This window comes from Schistocerca americana, chromosome 1 (assembly GCF_021461395.2).
Source record: "Schistocerca americana isolate TAMUIC-IGC-003095 chromosome 1, iqSchAmer2.1, whole genome shotgun sequence".
Classification (NCBI taxonomy): Eukaryota; Metazoa; Arthropoda; class Insecta; order Orthoptera; family Acrididae; genus Schistocerca; species Schistocerca americana.
The window spans coordinates 60,583,901-60,605,778 of NC_060119.1; the positions used below are offsets into that span (position 1 = coordinate 60,583,901).

Genomic DNA, 21,878 nt, shown 5'->3' on the forward strand with positions numbered 1-21,878 from the left:
TGGTACAGAGCCTCTGAATCAGAGGCTCAGGTGGTTCAGCGACTGTGTAGGTTGCAGATTGCTCTACTTGGGTTTCAGGTTCCGCTGAATAGATCAGGTGTCCACTATACGCAGAATAGATCAGGTGTCCACTATACGCAGGGGGCAGCTACACGGGTAGCAGGTGCTGTGTGGCATGGACTGGGCAGTTTTTTAGGTTAGAGGGTCCCAGAGAATCACAATAAGGGCTTCAGCCACAAAGGGTGCAGGCCAAACACAGGAAGAACATAGATACAGGAACTATCAGTATAATGGTTGTAAACTGTCATACCTGGATTGGAAAAGTAACAAAGCTCCAGGCGCTAATAGAAAGCACTAATGCTCAAATCGTTATAGGCACTGAAAGCTGGCTAAAGCTGGAGATAAGCTCAGCCAAAATTTTTGCGATGAAGTTAACGATGTTCCAAAACGATAGGCTAAACATGGTTGGCGGTGGCGTGTTTGTTGCTGTTAGACGTAGTTTATCTTGTCGCAAAATTGAAGTAGATAGTTCCTGTGAGTTAGTATGGGCAGAGATCATTGATGGCAACTGGAATAAAATAATAATTAAATCCTTTTACCGACTTCCCATTTCAGATGATACAGTTGCTGAAAGGTTCAGAGAAAACTTGAATTTGATTTCAAACATGTACCTGACTCATATGATTATAGTTAGTGGTGACTTTAATTTACCCTCAATATGTGAACAAAAATACATGTTTAATTTTGGAAGTATGCATAAAACATCATCCAAAATTGTGCTAAATGCATTCTCTGAAAATTATTTCGAGCAGTTAGTTCAAGAGCCCACGCGAATAGTAAATGGTTGTGAAAACACACTTGACCTCTTAGCAACAAATAATCCTGAGTTAATAATGAGCAGCAATATGGATACAGGGATTAGTGAACATAGGGTTGTTGTAGCAAGATTGAATATTGTAACCCCCAAAACCTCCAAAGATAAACGAAAAATATATCTATTCAAAATAGCAGATAAAAATTCACTTGACGTCTTCCTGAGAGACAATCTCCACTCCTTCCAAATTAATGATATAAATGTAGACCAGGTGTGGCTTGAATTCAGAGAAATAGTATCGGCAGCAATTGAAAGATTTATACCAAATAAATTAACAAACGATGGAGCTGATCCTCCTTGATACACAAAATGGGTCTGAACACTGTTGCAGAAACAACAAAACAGACATGCCAAATTTAAACAGGCACAAAACCCCAAGATTGGTGACCTTTTACAGAAGCTCAAAATTTAGTGCAGACTTCAATGCGAGATGTTTATAACAGTTTCCACAACAAAACTTTGTCTTGAAACATGGAAGAAAATCCAAAGAGATTCTTGTCGTATGTGAAGTATGTTAGTGGCAAGAAACAATCAATGCCTTCTCTGCGTGATAACAATGGAGATACTATTGAAGACAGTGCTACCAAAGCAGACTTACTAAACACAGTCTTCCGAAACGTCTTCACAAAAGAAGAAGAAGTAAATACTCCAGAATTTGAATCAAGAACAACCCCCAGCATGAGAAACGTAGAAAAAAAATGCTTGGAGTAGTGAAGCAACTTAAATCACTTAATAAAACCAAGTCTTCCGTTTCAGATTGTATACCATTTAGGTTCCTTTCAGAGTATGCTGATGCATTAGCTCCACACTTGACAATCATATACAACTGTTCACTCAACAAAAGATTCGTATCCAGAGATTGGAAAGTTGCACAGGTTACACCAATATTCAAGAAAGGTAGTAGGGGTAATCCACTTAATTACAGGCCCATATCATTAACATCGATATGCACCAGGATTCTGGAACATATATTGTGTTCGAACATTATGGATTACCTCGAAGAAAATGGTCTATTGACACACTATCAACAAAGGTTTAGAAAACATAGTTCTTGAGGAACACAACTAGCTCTTTATTCACATGAAATGTTGAGTGCTACTGACAAGGGATTTCCGATAGATTCTATATTCCTGGATTTCCAGAAGGCTTTTGACACGGTACCACACAAGCGGCTTATAATGAAATTGCGTGCTTATGGAATATTGTCTCAGTTATGTGACTGGATTGGTGACTTCCTGTCAGAGAGGTCACAGTTCATAGTAATTAACAGAAAGTCTTTGAGTAAAACAGAAGTGATTTCTGGCGTTCTCCAAGGTAGGCCCTTTGCTGTTCCTTATCTATAAAAACGATTTGGGAGACAATCTGAGCAGCCATCTTAGGTTGTTTCCAGATGAGGCTGTCATTTATCAACTAATAAAGTCATCAGCATATCAAAACAAACTGCAAAACAATTTAGAAAAGATATCGGAATGGTGCGAAAATTGGCAGTTGACCCTAAATAACGAAAAGTACAAGGTCACCCACATGAGTGCTAAAAGGAATCCATTAAACTTCGGTTACATGATAAATCAGTCAAATATAAAGGCTGTAAAGTCAACTAAATACCTAGGCATTACAATTATGAACAACTTAAATTGGAAGGAACACATAGAAAATGTTATGGGAAGGCTAACGAAAGACTGCATTTTATTGGCAGGACACTTAGAAAGGCGTTTTACATTGCGATGGAAACTTCTCACGAAATTCCAGTCACCAACTTTCTCCTCTGAATGTAAAAATATTTTGTTGACACTGACCTACTTAGGGAGAAATGATAACCACAATAAAATAAGGGAAATCAGAGCTTGTGCAGAAAGATATAGGTGTTCGTTCTTTCTGCACGCTATACGAGTTTGGAATAATGGAGAATTGTGAAGGTGGTTCAATGAACCCTCTGCCAGGCACTTAAATGTGATTTGCAGTGTATACATGTAGACATAGATGTAGATGTAGACAAGCAGGCCCTCTCCGAATTTGCCAAGGGTCTCAGTGAGGATTACACTGATCAAATACCCTCCCAGTCTTGTCCAGGAACAGGTCTCCCTTGCTTTGTCTCCCCAGCCATCTGTTATCCCCCACATATCCACTGCCAGCCAAAAAGGAGCAATTCTCTCATGACTCATTATCTTCTAGGGCTGTAGCCACTGAATCACATTCTGTGCCAGGGTTTTGATTACTTTTTTATCATGCCCTGAAATGAAAAGTATTCTCCCTACCCATATCACAGTGGTATCCTACTGCCCACGCAACCTACTCTACCCCTGCTCCCAACCACATGCATTATGGCTCATATCACTGAAATAGACCTAGATGCAAGACTGTCCCTTCCTTACATCCTCCCACTACCACCTACACTAGTCCCATCACAGGCATCACCTGCCACATCAAAGGCATGGTGATCCGTGAAAGCCACCCTGTGATCTATCAACTTAGCTGCGACAACACAGCTCACAGCTGCATCCTGTGAGGGCATGACAACTGACAAGCTTTTCTAAGTTGCACTGGTGAGAACTCTCCCTGCAATATCTCCTTCATTTCTGTAATCCTCATGGCGTCAACCTTCTATAGTCTCTCTCCTCCATTTGCCTATCCCCTTTCTTGGTCCCACTTCAGTACTACACACACCTTCTATCCCACCAAAGCTTCTGTATAATCCCTTCTCCTTCTGTACTTCTCTCCTCTCATCCTCCCATCCTCTGCATTGCACCTCCCCGTCCCACCCAACCCCCATCCTAGCACAGCCTTCTGATGCTGTACCTGGCAGCCTCCTCTCCCCACCATGTCCCTGCATGCTCCCACAGGCAGCACTAGCATTCTCCCTCACCCCTGCCCTACCCTGCTATTCCCAGCCTCCTCTCCCTATTCTATATCCCCATTAACCACTCCAACTAGATTTTGCTCACCTCAAGTGCAGTCACAGTCAGGCCTTAGTACCTGGTGATGACAGTTGTTACTGCTTCTGATGAAGAATTTAGTCCTCTATGTGACGAGTAGCAAATTAAATCTCATGTCAAACTCCAAATCATTGGAAGTTGTAGCATTATGATCTAAGGAAAATCAGTGATGGTCTGTGTATATGTTAGGCAGAGTCTTAGAAGAAAACGAGTTTCCTGTTTTACTATTGGCTCCATAAAACTAAATTTGGTTGAATTGATTTAGACTGTAATTAAACAAAATATTTCGGCAAAGAAACATCTGTAAGTCTTTTATTGGAACCAATGAAGCAACATGTACAAACTTTAACAATTTATAACAGTTCTTGCTTGTTTTATCACTTACCTAGTGTTTTTCTCAGTCACAGTAGTGTTTCTTTCTCTTCTCCAAGAAAGGTCTTGGCATTAACATAAGATAATTTGTTGAAGCATGGAAAATCTAAATCTGGATGTGATTCAAACTCTGCTCAAATTGAATACAAGTCCAGTGTGCTAACTACTACACCATTCCTTTAGCTCGAGCTGGGCCTTAACTACAGTTATTTCTTATCTTCCACATCCACTGAGTGGATGGCATTGTTATGTGTTTCTAGAATCCTCACTCAAAAGTGGTTCATAAAATTTTGTAAGTAGGCTTTCATATTATAGTTTGTATCTTATCCTCAGGCATCAGCCAGTTCAGTTTTTCCAGTATGGCACTCTCCCATGGTTCAGACAAACCATTGATCATTCATGCTTACATTCTTGGTATGCATTCAGTACCCCTTGTTCCCTGATATTCTGCCAATGAACTAGTCTGCCACCTGCTTTACCTACAACTAAACCTATGTGATCATTCCATTCCAAATCCCTATAAACTATTGCACCCAGGTATTTGTATGAGTTGATTGATTCAAGTTGTGACTCATTGATATTGTAGTCATAGGATATTAATTTTCTTGTTTTGTGAGGTGCACAATTTTACACTTAAAGCACGTTGCCCATCTATGGACCACTTTAAAATATTATCAAGATCTGACTGAATATTAGTGAGCTTTTTTTATATATCAGTTCATTATCGAGAACTGCACAATCTGCAAAAAATCTGAGGTATCTGTTAGCAGCATGCAAGATCATTAATATACAACATCAAGAGCAAGAGTCCCAACACACTTCCCTGGGGCATAAATGAAGCTACATTTACATCTGTCAATGACACCCCCCCCCTTTTCTTTACGATAATATGCTCTCTTCCTACCAAGAAATCCTCTATCTACTCACAAATTTTACTTGATATCCCATATGATCATAATTACAATTTACCTCTGATGTATGAGATAAATAATAAATAAGTTATCATAACTTCTTTTCAAATACATAAAAAGAAAGAAAAGGAAGCATACATAATGTATAATGGATTATGATACATCACCTAGCCATTTTACTTGACGACCAGCAGGTATACCAGGCATCAAAACTCTGATGGGAAATCCATTTTCCTTTGTAAGAGGCTCTCCATTCAGTTCATAAGCCAAGATTATGTCACTTTTCGGATCCATGGCTTTTTCAAAAGAGATTATAGTACCATAGTGCATACCTGGTACAGCAAGATCCAATCCTTCAAACTGAAATTTACATACTTAATGTATACTACATATGTGAAACATTAAAAATGTTTAAACATTGGGAAACTGGGAATGGAATAACAATAACAATATGAAGTATGGTACAGTGTTGCTCACCACATAGCAGAGGCATTGAGTGATAGGTAGGCAAATTTAAAGGTAGACTGTTGATTATTATCAGCTTCCAAACAAAGCACTTCATCAGGAAAAGAGGCACTTTGGCCCAGAGATGACAGAGGCTATCTGTGTGTCTGAGTTGTGTATGTATGGATGTGAGAGTGTTTCTTCTTCTGATGAAGGACTTCATGTGAAAGCTGACAATATCCAACAGTCTACTTTTAAATGTGCCTGTTTCCCACTAAAAACCTGCCATGTGTCGTGAGTGGCAGTCTACCATAATTCATATTATTAAAAATGTATAATGATATTAATTTCATAAACATGTAATTATTTTTCAGTTCTTACATTGGATGATTATGCAGTGCTATTTGCATTTGAATATCAGTATAGATTACTGCAGTAAACAAAGATGTTCAGTACATACTTAGACAATTAGCTGTTACTAAGCTATAGGAAGAGAGATCTCTCAAAGACTGTAAAACAAGAATATTTATGGCAGTCTCACAGGAATTTACAATAAATGAAAGTTAGATACCTGTGGGGTTAATATGGCAGTATTTTCAAAATGAAAGTGAAAGTTTATCATCATCAACAAATAAACAAAATACAAGTGTTTAATTTTATGCAATTCCAATTTCCCACCTGAATGTTTTGCACTCCTGTATGACCCTGATCATACCCTGCAGCCTTCAAAACATCTATTAGTCTTGCTCCAGACCACTGATTTTCTTTGACCTTTAATGGAAAAAAAAGTTTATTTTGTTATTTCCAAGCCTTTATTATTTTCTTGTCTTGACATCATCATCTGTAGCTACTTTGGTTGAGTTACCTCAGTTACTCCACTTTTACAGTTTCCTGAACACTTCAATACAGTAGTCACTGTATGTCTAGGAAAATCATTTTTCAGTGTGTTCAGTCGAATTTTGAGAGATAGGTCATTAAGACCATCAATCTCAAGGGCATAAGATGCTGGATCCACATCTGGAACTGAAAAAGAAAATTAGAAATAGTCTTCAGTACTGAATAAGTACATCAGTAAAAGAATAATGGGATAACTTACATTTACAACAATCTGTTTGTTTCATGATACAGAAAAAACTTCAAATTAAATCAGGTGTTCATTTGCTATAAAATATTAATAAATTACAACTATATCATTGGGGCTTTGCAATATGTTTCATTACTTCACTATCTGGTTGAACATGCATAAGGAATACTTAAAAAATAAAAATTTTACATTCATCTCAACAGCGAGTAGTTCGCCTTCCATAATGTTCGCACATGCATTGACAATGCGCTGACGCATGTTATCAGGCATTGTTGGTGGATCATGATAGCAAATATCCTTCAACTTTCCCCACAGAAAGATATCCTGGGACACCAGATCCAGTGAACATGCGGGCCATGGTATGGTGCTTCGACGACCAAGCCACCTGTCATGAAATATGCTATTCAATACCGCTTCAACCGCACACAAGCTATGTGCTGGACATCCATCATGTTGGAAGTACATCACCATTCTGTCATGCAGTGAAACATCTTGTAGTAACATCAGTAGAACATTACATAGGAAATCAGCATACATTGCACCATTTAGATTGCCATCAATAAAATGGGGGACAATTATCCTTCCTCCTATAATGCCGCACCATACATTAACCTGCCAAGGTCACTGATATTCCACTTGTCACAGCCATTGTGGATTTTCCATTGCCCAATAGTGCATATTATGCCAGTTTACGCTACAGCTGTTGGTGAATGACGCTTCATCACTAAATAGAATGCGTGCAAAAAATCTGTCATCATCCCGTAATTTCTCTTGTGCCCAGTGGCAGAACTGTACACGAAGTTCAAAGTCATCACCATGCAATTCCTGGTGCATAGAAATATGGTATGGATGCAATCAATGTTGATGTAGCGTTCTCAACACCGACATTTTTGAGATTCCAGTTTCTCACACAATTTGTCTGCTACTGATGTGAGGATTAGCCACGATAGCAGTAAAAACACCTACTTGGTCATCATAATTTGTTGCAGGTCATGGTTGACGTTTCACATGTGGCTGAACACTCCCTGTTTCCTTAAATAACGTAACTATCCGGCAAACGGTCCGGACACTTGGATGATGTCATCCAGGATACCGAACAGCATACATAGCACATGCCCGTTGGGCATTTTGATCTTCTCTCATGGCGAGATCTATTTGCGAAATTTCAGTCACCAACTTTCTCTTCTGAATGTGAAAATATTTTGTTGAGCCCAACCTACATACGTAGGAATGATCATCAAAATAAAATAAGAGAAATCAGAGCTCGAACAGAAAGGTTTAGGTGTTCGTTTTTCCCGTGCACTGTTCGGGAGTGGAATGGTAGAGAGATAGTGTGATTGTGCTTCGATGAACTCTCTGCCAAGCACTTAAATGTGAATTCCAGAGTAATCATGTAGATGCAGATGTAGATGTAGATGTAGATGTAGACGGGTAACGTATCATGAAGCAAATACCATCTGAACTGGTGGAATGTTACGTGATGCCACGTACTTATACGTTTGTGACTATTACAGCGCCATCTATCACAAAGCAAAAAAAGTGGCCCAACTAAAACATCCATATTTCTTTACATAGTACATGAATATGTAATAAAAATGGGAGCTCCTATTTTAAAAAATGCAGTTGATATCCGTTTGACCTATGGCAGAACCATCTAGCAGGCCAACCATAGCACTGTCTGGTTTCCCCCTTCAAGCTAGACAAGTTTCGTTGTTTGCAGTTTTTTCATTTAAAGATTCTGTAACTTACCAAATGAAAGCGTTGGTACATTAATAAAAACAATAACAAACACAAACACACACACACAAATTTCAAGCTTTCGCAACCCACGGTTGCTTCATCAGGAAAGAGGGACGGAGAGGGAAAGACGAAAAGATGTGGGTTTTAAGGGAGAGGGTAAGGAGACATTCCAATCCTGGGAGCGGAAAGACTCACCTTAGGGGGGAAAAGGGACAGGTACACACACACACACACACACACACACACACACACACACACACACACACACAAAAAGCAGACATATCATATGTCTGCCTGTGTCTGTATATGTGCGGACGGACACGTGCGTGTGTGCGAGCGCACACCTGTCCCTCCCTCCCCCCAAGGCAAGTCCCCCCTGCTCCAGTAGAAAAACAGCTACTCTGGATCCTACTGCTCCTTATCTTCTACTACTTAGCTGTTTTTTTCATATAATATTTCAAACAAAGCATTTACCTTACACATAGCAATATCAGCTGTCTTATAAGCATTATCATCATCATCATCATCATCATCATTAACATTTGTTGGTCCATTCTGACCCATTACATACTTAAATGTATTGAACATAGGACAAGAGAGAGAAAGGGAGAGGAGAGGCGAAATTTGGGTGGGGGGTGGGGGGGGGGGGGGGGGGGGGGAAGGGGAGACAGGCAGACAGAGAGAGAGAGAGAGAGAGAGAGAGAGAGAGAGAGTGTTTACAAATTCAATTACAAACTACATTTACAAAAGCTTTGTTTTACTATTCAATAAACTTTTTTCTGAGTAAATGCACTGTTCTGTGAGAAACGACTTTAGGTTTAAATGAATTTGCTGGTATTTTCTGCTTCAACTGCTATGTGTGAAACACTTTTCTGGTACAAGACTGTTCTAGATTGAAACATGGTATTCCATCTGATTCTTGTTTTGTGGCAACGAACGTGTTTGTTTAGACATAGGGCCTGGTTCTTTTCAAAAGATACTCATTTGCAAACAGTGTATAAAATAAGGGAAAGGCAACCACCCACCTTTAGTGGATATATGCATGGAGCACAGGAACATGTAACAGGAAACAACATTCACACTAATTTTCAAGGAATAGCTCTTTTTCTAGCAATAGAACACACATTCACACAAACAATGACACAGACACTGAAACATCCACTTAAATGGCTACAGCAAGCCTGATTATTGATATTCATTTATTGAAAGCAGTTGCCTGAGTTCACAGAGGTGATGAGAGGATAAGGAAGCATGGAAGGAGGGGGTGGTGGGTAAGAGGCAGGTGTTTGGACAAATGACTCTGTGGCAACATAACAAGATGAAAAGAGTTCAGAGGGCACAGCAAAATGATATTTAGGAAAAGGGAGCAGGGGGAAAGGGAGAGGAGGAAAGTGGAGGGTGAGAAAAGAAAGGAGGGTGAAGAAGAAGAATAAAGGGAAGGGAGAGGAGTTGAAAAGGGGACGGGAGAGGTGGAGAGAGAGAAAGGGGGGGGGGGAAGAGAGAGAGAGCGAGAGAGAGAGCAAGAGAGAGAGAGAGAGAGCAAGAGAGAGAGAGAGAGAGAGAGAGAGAGAGAGAGAGGGGGGGGGGGGGGGAGGAGGAAAGGTGGTGGGAGAAGCCAGTGTACAATCTGGATGGAGAAGGAGTGAGTAGACAGAAGAGAGAAAGGTAAAGGTAAGGTGAGGTAATGGGAATAGGTTAGCAAGGATTTAGGCCAGGAGGACTGTGAGAGCACAGGGAATGTTTGAGAGACAATTCCGCACTGTGTAATTCAGATAAATTTGAGCTGGAAGGAAGTATCCAAATGGACCGCACAGTGAAGCAGCTGTTGAAGTTATTTCTGTTGTGATGCACAGTGTCATTGACATCTGGATTGTTAAGTTTGCAGTTTGCCAGACTTTGTAAGTTTGGGGGTGGACATTCATGCATGCACATGGTTTGTTACTTGGCATGCCTACGTAGAATGCTGTGTTGTAATTGCAATGGCTGGTTTCACACATGGCCTTGCCTTTTATTGGATAACAAATGTCTGTGACTGGATTGAGGTAAGTGGTGGGTGGGTGCATATGACCAGTCTCTCACCTGGGCCGACCACAAGAGTGCAGGATCAGGCGTAGAATTGGAACAGGGATGGACAAGTACATTCTGTTTGTCCTGTGGGTGATGGAATACTACACAGGAGGATGTGGGTAGGATTTTGGGTAAGATATCCCTCATCTCAGGGCACTACAATAGTTAGTCGAAGCATTGCTGGAGGATGTGGTCAGGCCTTCCAAGGGCAGGGTGACACTGGGTGATCAGAGGGTGCATGTCAGTGGATTGTTAGTAGATTTACTGGTATCAGAGGAGGAGGTGACATGGGAGATCTGTTTATTGATGAGCTGGATAGCATAGGATATTGTCTGTCAGTAAAGACTCAGGTATGATCATTGTTGTATTTCAACAACTTATGTTATCCACTACAGATGAGGTGTCCACATGTGGAGAGGCTGTGAGGAAGAGACTTTTTGACATGGAACAGATGACAGCTGTCAAAGAGGAGGTATTATTGGTGGTTGGTGCACTTTTAATAATGAGACATGGAACTCAACATTTAGGAAGGTTTATTGATGTGTTGAGAAGGTCCAGGCAAAGTGGATTTGGGAATAGATGTTGGTTTATGTATGTAAGAGCAAAGGTGCCATGAGTTCAGTTAATAAAAATGTCATAACTGAATTTCAATCAGACAAGAGGTTTTAGCTATTGACTGGATAGGAAGGATTCCTCTAGATGGCCCATAAATAAGTTAGCATAAAATGGTGACATATGAGTACCCATGGCAGTACCATGGATTTGTTTGTATGAGTAGATTTAGCCTTTGAAAATATATTAATTGCAGGTCGAAATATGGTTGGCTAGGAGGTTTAGGCAAGATTGATGGGTTTGGTATCAGGAGGACATAGCAAAAGATAGTGTTCCATGGCCACAAGGTCGTTGACATGGGGGATGACGGTGTACAAGGGTGTCATATCCACATTGACCTGCAAGGAGTTTGATGGTAATGGGACAGGAACTGTGGTGCAGCAGTGAGAAAGTGAGCAGTGTCTTGAATGTAGGATGGGAGGGTACACACATTAGTTTGGAGGTGTTGGGCAACAAAAGCAGAGTTTCATTCTGTGGAAGCATTTTATCCATCCATAATGGAATGACCAGTAGGGATACCTGTAGGACTGGGTCTGTGGAGTTTAGGGGGTAGGTAAATGGGAGGAGTGTGAGGAGTTGCTGGTGGGAGGAGGGATTTGGATTCAGGTGTCAGGTTTAGGGTGGGCCTAAGACCTTGTGGAGCTGCTGGGGGCCATGTTGGACTTCTGGAATCGGACCTTGGTTGAGAGGTTTGTATGCAGAGCTTTCTGAAAGTTGACAGGGACATAGTAACTAAAATTGATGGCCACTGTGGTGGGACCTTTGTCTGCAGGAAGGGTGATAAGGTCTGGATTGTTTTTCAGGTTTGGATAGCAGTGTGTCTGATATGAGTAATGATGGACTCACTGGGAATCAACAAAGAAAGGAAAGCGAGGTCAGGCTAGAAGTGAGGAATTCCTCAAAGATTACCCGAGGATGACTGGGTGGAAGGGAAGGAGTATCATGGTTGGGGGAAAGTTCGAGCTGTTTCAAACAAAGTTCTGTATGCAGCTTTGGTTGTCTGGTGTCAGTGGGGTGTATGATGAAGAAATTTTTCCACTGTAGAGAATGAGTAAAGGAAAGAAAGTTCTTTACAAGTTCAAGTTAGTTTTCACACTGACACTTCTGCAGGGTCAGAGCTTTGGCAGAGATTGACAACAGTGTTATGGGTTGGGCATTCAGGACTAGTTTGTTTCATACAGGGTGAAGGACACTTTTGAGGATGCAGAAGGCAGAGTAAGTCAGCAAGGCCTGGTCAGGAATCTATAAGTGGATGACAGAGGGAGTTGGAGGTAGGGTGGGGTGGGAGTAGGTGGGGGGGGGGGGGGGGGGGGGGGGAGAGAGTGGGTTGGATCAGAGTGATAGTCTTTTTCTTGGCTATAGCCCTATGTGGGAATAAGATAGAAGTAGCTGGGACAGCTTCTTCAGATGCTGTTGAGAATGCTGTTCCAACTGTTGAAGGGCAAGAGTTTCTATTGCAGTGGTAGCATTCAGGAATTTGGAGTCACAGAGTAAAAGGATTTTGTGAAAGGACCAGGGGCTGTCAAGTATGGTTTGAGCTTGGATGGTAAGCCCATTAGGTGGGGGACCATGTGCCAGACAGGTTTTTAGAAATACAGTATGTGATTGTGGTTTTGCACAGGCAACAGAGAGTTTGTGTGGTTACAAAAAAGAAGAATGAACAGAGATTTCTCTTTGGATGGCCAGGGAACAAAAGGCGTGACTGAAAATTTGTTAAAAAACATCAAAAACAAGAAGGTGAAAACTTATGATCGAGGGCTTTTATATTATAGAGAGGTATGTGGGAAGTTCAGAAAATGTATTACAGAAGCAGGAAGTAGTGGGCATATCTGTATGTAAATGAGTTTGATTGCAAATTGATGCATGCAACAGTAAGAAACCCAAGCAGTCATAAATAAATACCTGCAGTCATACAATGAGAATGTAAATAAACACTCACAATTGAATAATAGTCAATAGAGCAGAATATGTCAAAAATCACACTGGAATTAAATATTTAAAAAATTGTTGGTGCAAGAACAGGAAGGTTGCAGCACGGCACTACTTAGTGCAGTGTGCTGTTACAACAGCAGGCATTCAAAAAATTGTACAATAACAGGTAGCTGGCATGTGTTTTGAAGGCAAACGGTATAGAGGAAAGGGAAGCGTAGCGGTACTGAGGAATAAAGAATGGACGAGTTGTAGGTAAGTAAAGAGGAAATAGAATAGGTCCATACCCAGTCATTTGTGGTTACCTTGCTCTTTGGGGTCAGACATAACTCCTGGTTCATAGATACTATACAGATACACATCTGTGAACTATTTTTTTCTATGAAAGCTAGTAGTTTTAGGTTGGCTGCCTTGTTTCCCTGTTCAAGTGTTGACCATCTGAAATTTTTTGCAAGTGTCTAAGTAAAGATGTGTCAAAGTGTGTAAAAAAATTAAGTGGGGAAATTCTTTGCTTTTTTCCCCTCGGGATTAACAACTGGCCACTGTGAACGAGAGATCAGTCACCATTATTTTAGTTACTCAGAATGTATAGCTGCTGAAAATTATCTTAGTTTTTCATTTAATGGAAGGTTTTTTTCATTGTTGGTTTACTTTTGTCGTTATGAAATGTCTTAGTTCAGGGACTCTTTGAACTACAGCAAAAGTGACGCCAAGTATCCCCAAGGTGCATTTCTTACATTTCTACAAACATTTTGGACTTTACTGCTGTAGTGTGCTCCTAGCAGTGAACAATGATTCAGATTGATGAAAATACCACAGAAATATAAGAGAACTGTCAGAAGTAGGCAATACTGCGATTACAGGCCGGGAATACTGGAAAAATGCCTGCAACACATTTGAAGGAAGGAGATATTACAGAGGAAAGCTGAAACACTTTTTAATGTTCCAAGAACAACTTTAATTAATAAATTGAAGTTAAAGTAATGAATTAATTCACATTCAGGGTTCCTGCAGATATTTACTAATGAAGAAAGAGCACAGATTGTAATAAGTATTTTGAAACCAAGTCAATTTGGGATACCTGTCACTCCAGTGGCAGTCCAAGTGATTTAAAGTCAAAGACAGGAACGTAAAGCTGTTAGATTTAAAGACAATTGTTGAGGCCTTGAGTGGCTCTTCAGTTTCAGCAAATGGCACCCAGGACTTTGTGCGTGCTTTGCAACCATGATTAAAAGGAGAAGAGCTGCTGATGAGTGTGTTCACAGAGAATATGTTGAACATTTGCATGATGAACTGGAAGACATGCCAACAAACAATATATGTAACTTTGATGACACCAATCTCTCTGATGATTCTAGGAAAAAGAAAGTTATCACAAAAAGAGGTTTGAAACATTCAGCAAACACTTTCAGTTTCTCCAAGAGCAGCGTATCTGTAATGTTTGCTGACAATACTGAGGGAGAATTTTTGCCTGCTTGTGTTGTTTATAAATCAGCCCATTTTTCTTCTACATGAGTGGAAAGTGTGGCAGTGGCTGCCTTTTCTCACACAGACATAGTGGATGGTTTGACAGTAAAACATTTACTGAGTGGTTCATCAAGTTGATGCTACAAAGATGGAAAAAGATGGAGGGAAAGGCGATTGTAATCTGTGATAATTTGTCCTCATATTTGACAACCTATGTTCTAGAGCACTGTGGTAAGAATGACATTTCATTAACATGTCTGCCATAGAAAATGACCCACATTACACAGCATTTGGACATTTCCAGGCAAGGCTTCAAAGACTCTATCTTACAGAAACAGTACTTCCCATTTGTATTAAAGCAAAAACTAAACTTAAAACCTAATAGCAAGTTTCTGAAAGTGTGGCATACAGCCAATCAATGTTGATGAAGTTCTTTGCTGTCTTCCTTCATGAACCTATGGCAAAGATGCAGTACAGGACTCTTTCATTGAAGCTCTTCAAGATAAGAGATCTGAATGAACTACTGCTATGGCCAGTAACAGAGGAAGGAGGAGGATTGCAGTGACTGCTGGTAAAAGTGTAACAGTGATGCAGAAAAAAGTTATAAGAAAATGGAGAAGAAGTCACAAAATCTAGAAAGTAGTTCATAAGAAGATTCTGAAGCTGTCTCTCTCAGAGATTCTTCTGAAGATGAGGTTTTTCTGAGACTTAGATCATATCACAGTCATCTGTAACATTTGAAGTGGATCACAGCCAGAGTGATCCAGAATTTGGCGAAATTGTTCCACTGTGGGTCAGTATGTGATCTTCAAATATAAAGGGGAATATTTTCCTAGATTAATTACCAGTGTAAGTGATGATGGGTCCACACTGAACAACCAAAGAAACTGGTATACCTGCCTAATAGGCCTCTGCGAGCATGCTTAAACTCAGAAGAGTGTTCCTGGAACCACTCTGTACCAATTCTGGACATGTAGGGTGTCACATTGTCCTGCTGGAATTGCCCATGTCCATCTGAATTCACAATGGACATGAATGGATGCAGGTGATCAGACAGGATGCTTACGTACGTGTCACCTGTCAGAGTCATATCTAGACGTTATCAGGGGTCCCATATCACTCCAACTGCACATGCCCCACACCATTGCAGAACCTCCACCAGTTTGAACAGTTCCTTGCTGACATGCAGATTCCATGGATTCATGAGGCTGTCTCAGTACCTGTACACATCTGTCCTCTTGATACAATTTGAAACGAGAGCCGTCCAACCAGGCAACATGTTCCTGCCATCAATGGTCCAATGTCAATGTTGACGGGCCCAGGAAAGTGTAAAGCTTTGTGTCGTGAAGTCATCAAGGGTACATGAGTAAGCCTTTGGATCCGAAAGCCCATATCAATGACGTTTCGTTGAATGGTTCACATGCTGACACTTGTTGATGGCCCAACATTGAAATCTGCAGCAATTTGTGGAAGGGTTACATTTCTGTCATGTTGAATGATTCTCTTCAGTCATCATTGGTTCCGTTCTTGCAGGATCTTTCTCTGGCCTTAGCAATGTCAGAGATTTGATGTCTTACTGGATTCCTGATATTCATAGTACACTCTTGAAATGGTCATACAGGAAAATCCCCACTTCATTACTACCTCAGAGATGCTGCATGCCATTGCTCATGCATCGAATATAACACCACATTCAAACTCAAATAAATCTTGATAACCTACCATTGTAGCAGCAGTAACTGATCTAACAACTGCACCAGACACTAGTTGTCTTATACAGGCGTTGCCAACAGCAGCGCATATTCTGCCTGTTTACAAATCTCTGTATTTGAATACACATGCCTACACCAGTTCCTTTGGTGCTTTAGTGTACAATAAGTTCAGTGCAGAAGTCTAAGAAATCATGGAAGTGCCCAACACTGAAAGAAGAAATTATGTGAAACTTTGATGAAATAATTCAGCTTCCAGAAAAAGATAAGCTGACATTGTTTCTTCTCTGTGGAAGAGACTGATGGATGTTGGGGCTAATAGCTCACATTGTAGACTACATTTTGTGTTAAATCCTTAAATCATAATCTATTTTGGTATAAAAATTTGTTTGTGCTTACAATTACCGTTTTTTCATCATTCATGTGGTCAAACAAAAGGTTACTTTAAGAGATAAGTACAGATTACTTTGCAAAAAGCTGGATTAACTAATCAAATAATTTTGAAAAACAAAACCACTAGAGGGACCCTGTTTTGAATGTAATTTCTTTAAAAAATGGTAAAAAGGGGAGCAAAGTAAGCCCAAAAGATGTTATGTGAAGGGTTGGCAGGCTCATTTTTTTTTTCCAGCTGAATGAAGTATGGTCTATATATTTCAGTTTTATTTTAGTTGCATATAGCACTGACAGCTTATTTCAGGATCCTCAAAACCTTTTTGCTGGGAGATCAGTTTCCCCAGAAGATTAGGTCTTGCCAAAATAATGAATGAAAGTATGCTGACCTGCTTGCACTTTGGCTTAGCACACAAAGAGCATAACAACCTTTTGAGTGCTTTGTTTCAAGAGATATCACATCACAGCACCATTTTAAATTGCTTTGTAGCCATATTCCTTGAACTGTAGCTTCAGCAATTGATTTCAATAGTGTACTGCCAAGATATAGTGCTGTAACAAATTTTTGTAGAAGTGAGTAAAAGTGCACATTTCTGAAAATGATTTTTCTTTTATTTATTATTTTCTTATTTTGTTGAAACCAGCTAGTACTTAGAGACATTGAAGTGTCTATTGCTGATTCTTTAGACATTTCATCATAGTCATTTATGGAACATCGTTAATGTAAAGAAGTAAAAATGAGGATCCTAGGACAGAACTCTGTGGAACTCTATACTTGGTAGACCAACTGAAGTAGCACTGTTTTCAGCACAATGGCCTTGTATTTGAGAGAGTAAGGCTCCAGTCTTCATCTGGTAGTCCTGATTTAGGTTTTCTGTGGTTCTTGTAAATTACTTTAGGCAAATGCCGGGATGGTTTCTACTACGATGTCATGGCTAACTACCTGTCCCATCCTTGTGAAATTAGATCTGTAAATATGTAAATGCTTGTATATAATAATTACATTATTTTTATTGTTCTTAAATTGTAATACCATGACATGCCCACTATGTCGGGCAGTGGCATGGTTCTGCCGCTTTGTTTCTGTGACCATTTCACCACAAGAGCTTTTAAATTACTTTGATGAGCATCCAGAAAGTAGCCTAAAACCTGATACTTGGAATCTACATTGGACTTGTCTGCATGTCAGCTGAGCTAAACTAAAAATAATATCACGCTCTCTAATTCAAAAGTGAGTAAGAAAATAACAGCACTAAATTAAAAGATTGCTTACTTCAATAATAAAGAATACTCAAGGAAGTCAGTTGTTTCCAAGCACAAAATCTTTTATAAAGCACTTTAATTTTTACTACTCTAATCACCATTTGGCACAGTTAAGAGCCCAAATCTCCTAAAAATTCCATCTCTCACATATTTCTGTTTTTGTAACTAATTGTTCTATAATTTCAAGTAATATTTGTTGTTCACCTAAAAGTGGTAAATTTTTATTCCACTTGCCATGCAGATTTAGAATATGGGCAACACATGAACCATGTTAGACTGAAATGAAAGAGGCATTTCAAGTAAGGCAATTCACATGGAAGTTACTCCTGACATTTTTATAACTTTAAAGTTTCTCAACACACTCAAATCATTCCATACATAGCTGTCCAATGGCCCATGTTTCCAGTTTCAGGTTAAATCACAACACACTTTGCAGTGGAGCTCAGCACTGGCAATAATGACACACACTGCTGGCAAAATACTCTGAGCAAATGAACCACAAGGCAATTCTGGGACTGCTTATATAGCTTCATTTCCATCCAGATTGGACAACAAAATGGAATTTTTTTGTATGTCCATCCTTTTTACATGAGGACTTGGGGATGACAGCCGTTTACTATTATGAGAAAATGAATTGCCTACAGCCGTCCTTGTGATTTTATGTATTTTGTCGCTACCAGTTTCGGGACTTCAGTGCACCATCTTCAGGCTATAGTTGATGCTGGATAGGTTTACACGATCCCTATATATACTGCATGAATGGTCAACATTACTGATTATGCAGACTATCTGAAAACTTTGGTGTCAGCACTCCAACCAGTTTTCTGTGTAATCAGTTATGTTGGCCATTGATGCAGTATGTATAGGGATCGTGTAAACCTCTTCAGCACCAACTATAGTCTGAAAATGGTGCACTGAAGCCCCAAAACTGGTAGCTACAAAATAAATAAAATGACAAGGATAGGTGTAGGCATTTTATTTTCTCGCGGCAAACTGGAATGGTTCCTACTAAAATGAGAGCGCCCCTTTCTGTTCTCAGATTGCTCCCACTCTGTGCACTAAATTATTAATAGCTTGTCCAGTTGAGATTGTATGACTTCTGTAACTTTTCCTGCTGTAAATATATGCTTGAAGAACATTTCACTTTACGTTTACTTTCATATCTTATTAATTATAACTGCTACAAGTTTTTCATTGGAACCTTGTGTGGGCTCTACCCTCCAAACGGTTTCTTCTGTTATTGCTGTATCTTTGTAAAATCCATTAAATGTGCTGTAATTTGGTACATCATCAATACTTCTTATATAGGATATAATGCAGTTTTTTCAATGCTCTGGCTTGTATCTAGGTATAGGATAATCCACTACGTTTTCATGCATTTTAGTTCAAAATTCATATTTCTTTAAAAATATCAAAAAGTATTGAAGATAATTGTAGCAAACCCTTTACTTCATATTTTTATATCAAAATGCATATATTCTCAAAATTACAGCTTTGTATATCTTTTCCTTACTGACTGTGAAATTATGAAAAAAAGCACTGTACATGACTTTTGTTCAGTCTTAGTATTTCTTACATCTACATCACTGTACACTATTCTATGAACAAATTATAAAATTCTAACAATATTTAATTTTTGTGTTATACAGTATTGCAACTCTTGGTCTGCCACAATATATACTGAAGGCTTGCTCAGCCTGACCTTGAAGCGGGGTAGGCACAGTAGGGAAGTGCTTTTCTCCCGCTGACTCACCACTGTTGCTATATGAGACAGCAAAAGCATTTACTTCCCCACAACTATTCTCATAAAAGTGATTTATGGATGAGTAAAACTACTACTACTACTACTACTACTAATAATAATAATAATAATAATAATAATAATAATAAGTGTTTAGTGGAGACATAGATATCAATATCCAAATGGAATGCTAGAGATGGTAAATACCATATATCTATGCTTTATTAACAGTTGGAGAGACATACAAGACACACACACACACACACACACACACACAACACAAGTCTAGAGCTGAGTGAGTCAGAGCCTGCTGCTACTGCAGAGCTACAGGGTGTCCAAAGAACTTTGTCACTGGAACACACAATCACTGCTAGATGGCCACAGAGCCCCCCAGGAGTGTAGAGTACAAGGTGAATGGAATTCTGCCAGAACCCAAGTGTGTTCCCACCCTGTCATACCTGCCTGCATATGCAGAGGCACAGAGTGACCATTTCTCATTGCCATAAGAAGTTGGAGCAGTAGCAATCAAGAGATGTGATGCTGCATAACATGAGGCGGTAACTGATCAGGTCATCCAAAATTAAAGTGGCGAGTGGTGGAGGCTGAAGTGAGGGGTCAGTGGGGCTGATGCAGTGGAGGTGTCTCACCTAGATGATGGAAGTTGTGGCTAGGTGTGTGTCTTTTAGCAGCCATGACTGTGAGAAGTGATGGAGTCCAGATCGATGTCCAGTGAGGGGCAATATTGTCTACATTTATATGTCAGTACATATACTCCATAATGGTATTTGTGATCACCAACAAGAATGAATTTAGGATGAGCTCAGCAATTCACAATCATATACTAGAAGTAGAGATGGTTTCCATATAGACTTTGCAGCTCTCTCTAGGATTCATAGCGGTGTTTTATAATCTGGCACATAGGGGAACACCAGGCAGGAAATTGAAAATTCCTAATTATTTAAAACTAAAGTAAAACAAGTACCTCATTAGCCACTCCTCCTACAATTTATCAGACTACTTGGACTCAAGGCTGTAAATTCTGGATAACTCTAATACTTGTATTAGCATCATGAATTAGTACAGATTGCAACTCCTCACATAGAGGAAAGGACAAATGGAGAAACACATTTAAAAGAAGGCTGCACACACACACACACACACACACACACACACACACACAAAAACAAACAAATGTGCACATGCACATGTGCACGCACATGCACACACACAAAGCTTGTTTTTGTATACCTGTCTGCTGCTCAACGTCCCATCTATGTTGTGAGCAGCAGTCTATCCTAATTCATACTGTTTTTTGATCCCAGATTTTACATTCTTTGATACTTGTATTAAATAGGTACTGACCTTCTCATCACATACAGAGCTGAAAGATGTCTGTGTAAATCACATAAATGCTTGGTTTGAAATATCAAATAAATACAGCAGCTGAGTAATATATGAGGAGGAGTAGCTGTTTTTCGTCCTAGTATAAAAATATAGTACAAGTGACAAATCATACACATGAGAATAAATGAGCCTGTAAACTGGATTTGCATTGCATTCATTAGACCAGCCACTGCAAGATAGAAATACAGGTATTACTGACAACAAATGAAAATATCAATGTAACAGTTAGAGGTCACACAACATCTGTAGTAGTGCGCAGTTTATTGATTAGTAAATATGACTTTTCCCAAGAGCAATGACATTTCATTATTCAATGGGATTTTGCCAGTTGTTCATATGCACATGTTGTAAATGTGCTTCATGTGAAAATCAAATGATGGGAAGTCCAAAATGGAATGCAACAATATTATGAAAAGGGAAGTTGCCACTCACCACATAGTGGAGATGCTGAGTTGCAGATAGGCAGATGTTGTGCCTATCTGCGACTCAGCATCTCCACTATGAGGTAAGTGGCAACTTTCCTTTCCATAATATTGATACATTCCATCCTGGATTTCCCATTGTTTGATTTTCGCCTGATGGCTTTTCTTCAATCTTGACTCAGTGCTGTTTCCTTTGTTACTATTTCCTAATGCATCACTGTACTCAATGCCCGTCCTTCTTTCTCTTCTTCCCTGTGTTTCTCTTGTCACCTTACAAATCGTTCTACATGTTCTACATATGAGCCACACTGTATCAACCATCTCGGCCGTGCGCAATGGACGGCTACAAGACCACACTGATTGTCAGTGCAGCATCTTATGTCCCACATTACTCCCACTGATATCATTAAACTTATATCTTATACTTCATCACTCTCTGTGCCACTCTCCTGTATTTTCACATGTTATTTCCCACATCTATATATCTTTTCTTTGATCTCATTGTGACTTCACGCC

At 39.6% G+C, this 21,878-nt stretch overlaps 1 protein-coding gene across 1 annotated transcript in view; it reads right to left on the minus strand.

Annotated features, from left to right (window-relative positions):
• Window positions 1–21,878, minus strand: part of LOC124620363 (sulfite oxidase, mitochondrial-like) — a 158,107-nt gene that overhangs the window by 8,934 nt on the left and 127,295 nt on the right. Inside the window, exons 5-7 of the mRNA XM_047147036.1 lie at window positions 6,400–6,557; window positions 6,213–6,305; window positions 5,258–5,450 (exon numbers count right to left, since the gene is read on the minus strand). Of these exons, the coding sequence (XP_047002992.1) occupies window positions 5,258–5,450; window positions 6,213–6,305; window positions 6,400–6,557 (444 nt within the window). The remainder of the gene's footprint in view (window positions 1–5,257; window positions 5,451–6,212; window positions 6,306–6,399; window positions 6,558–21,878) is intronic.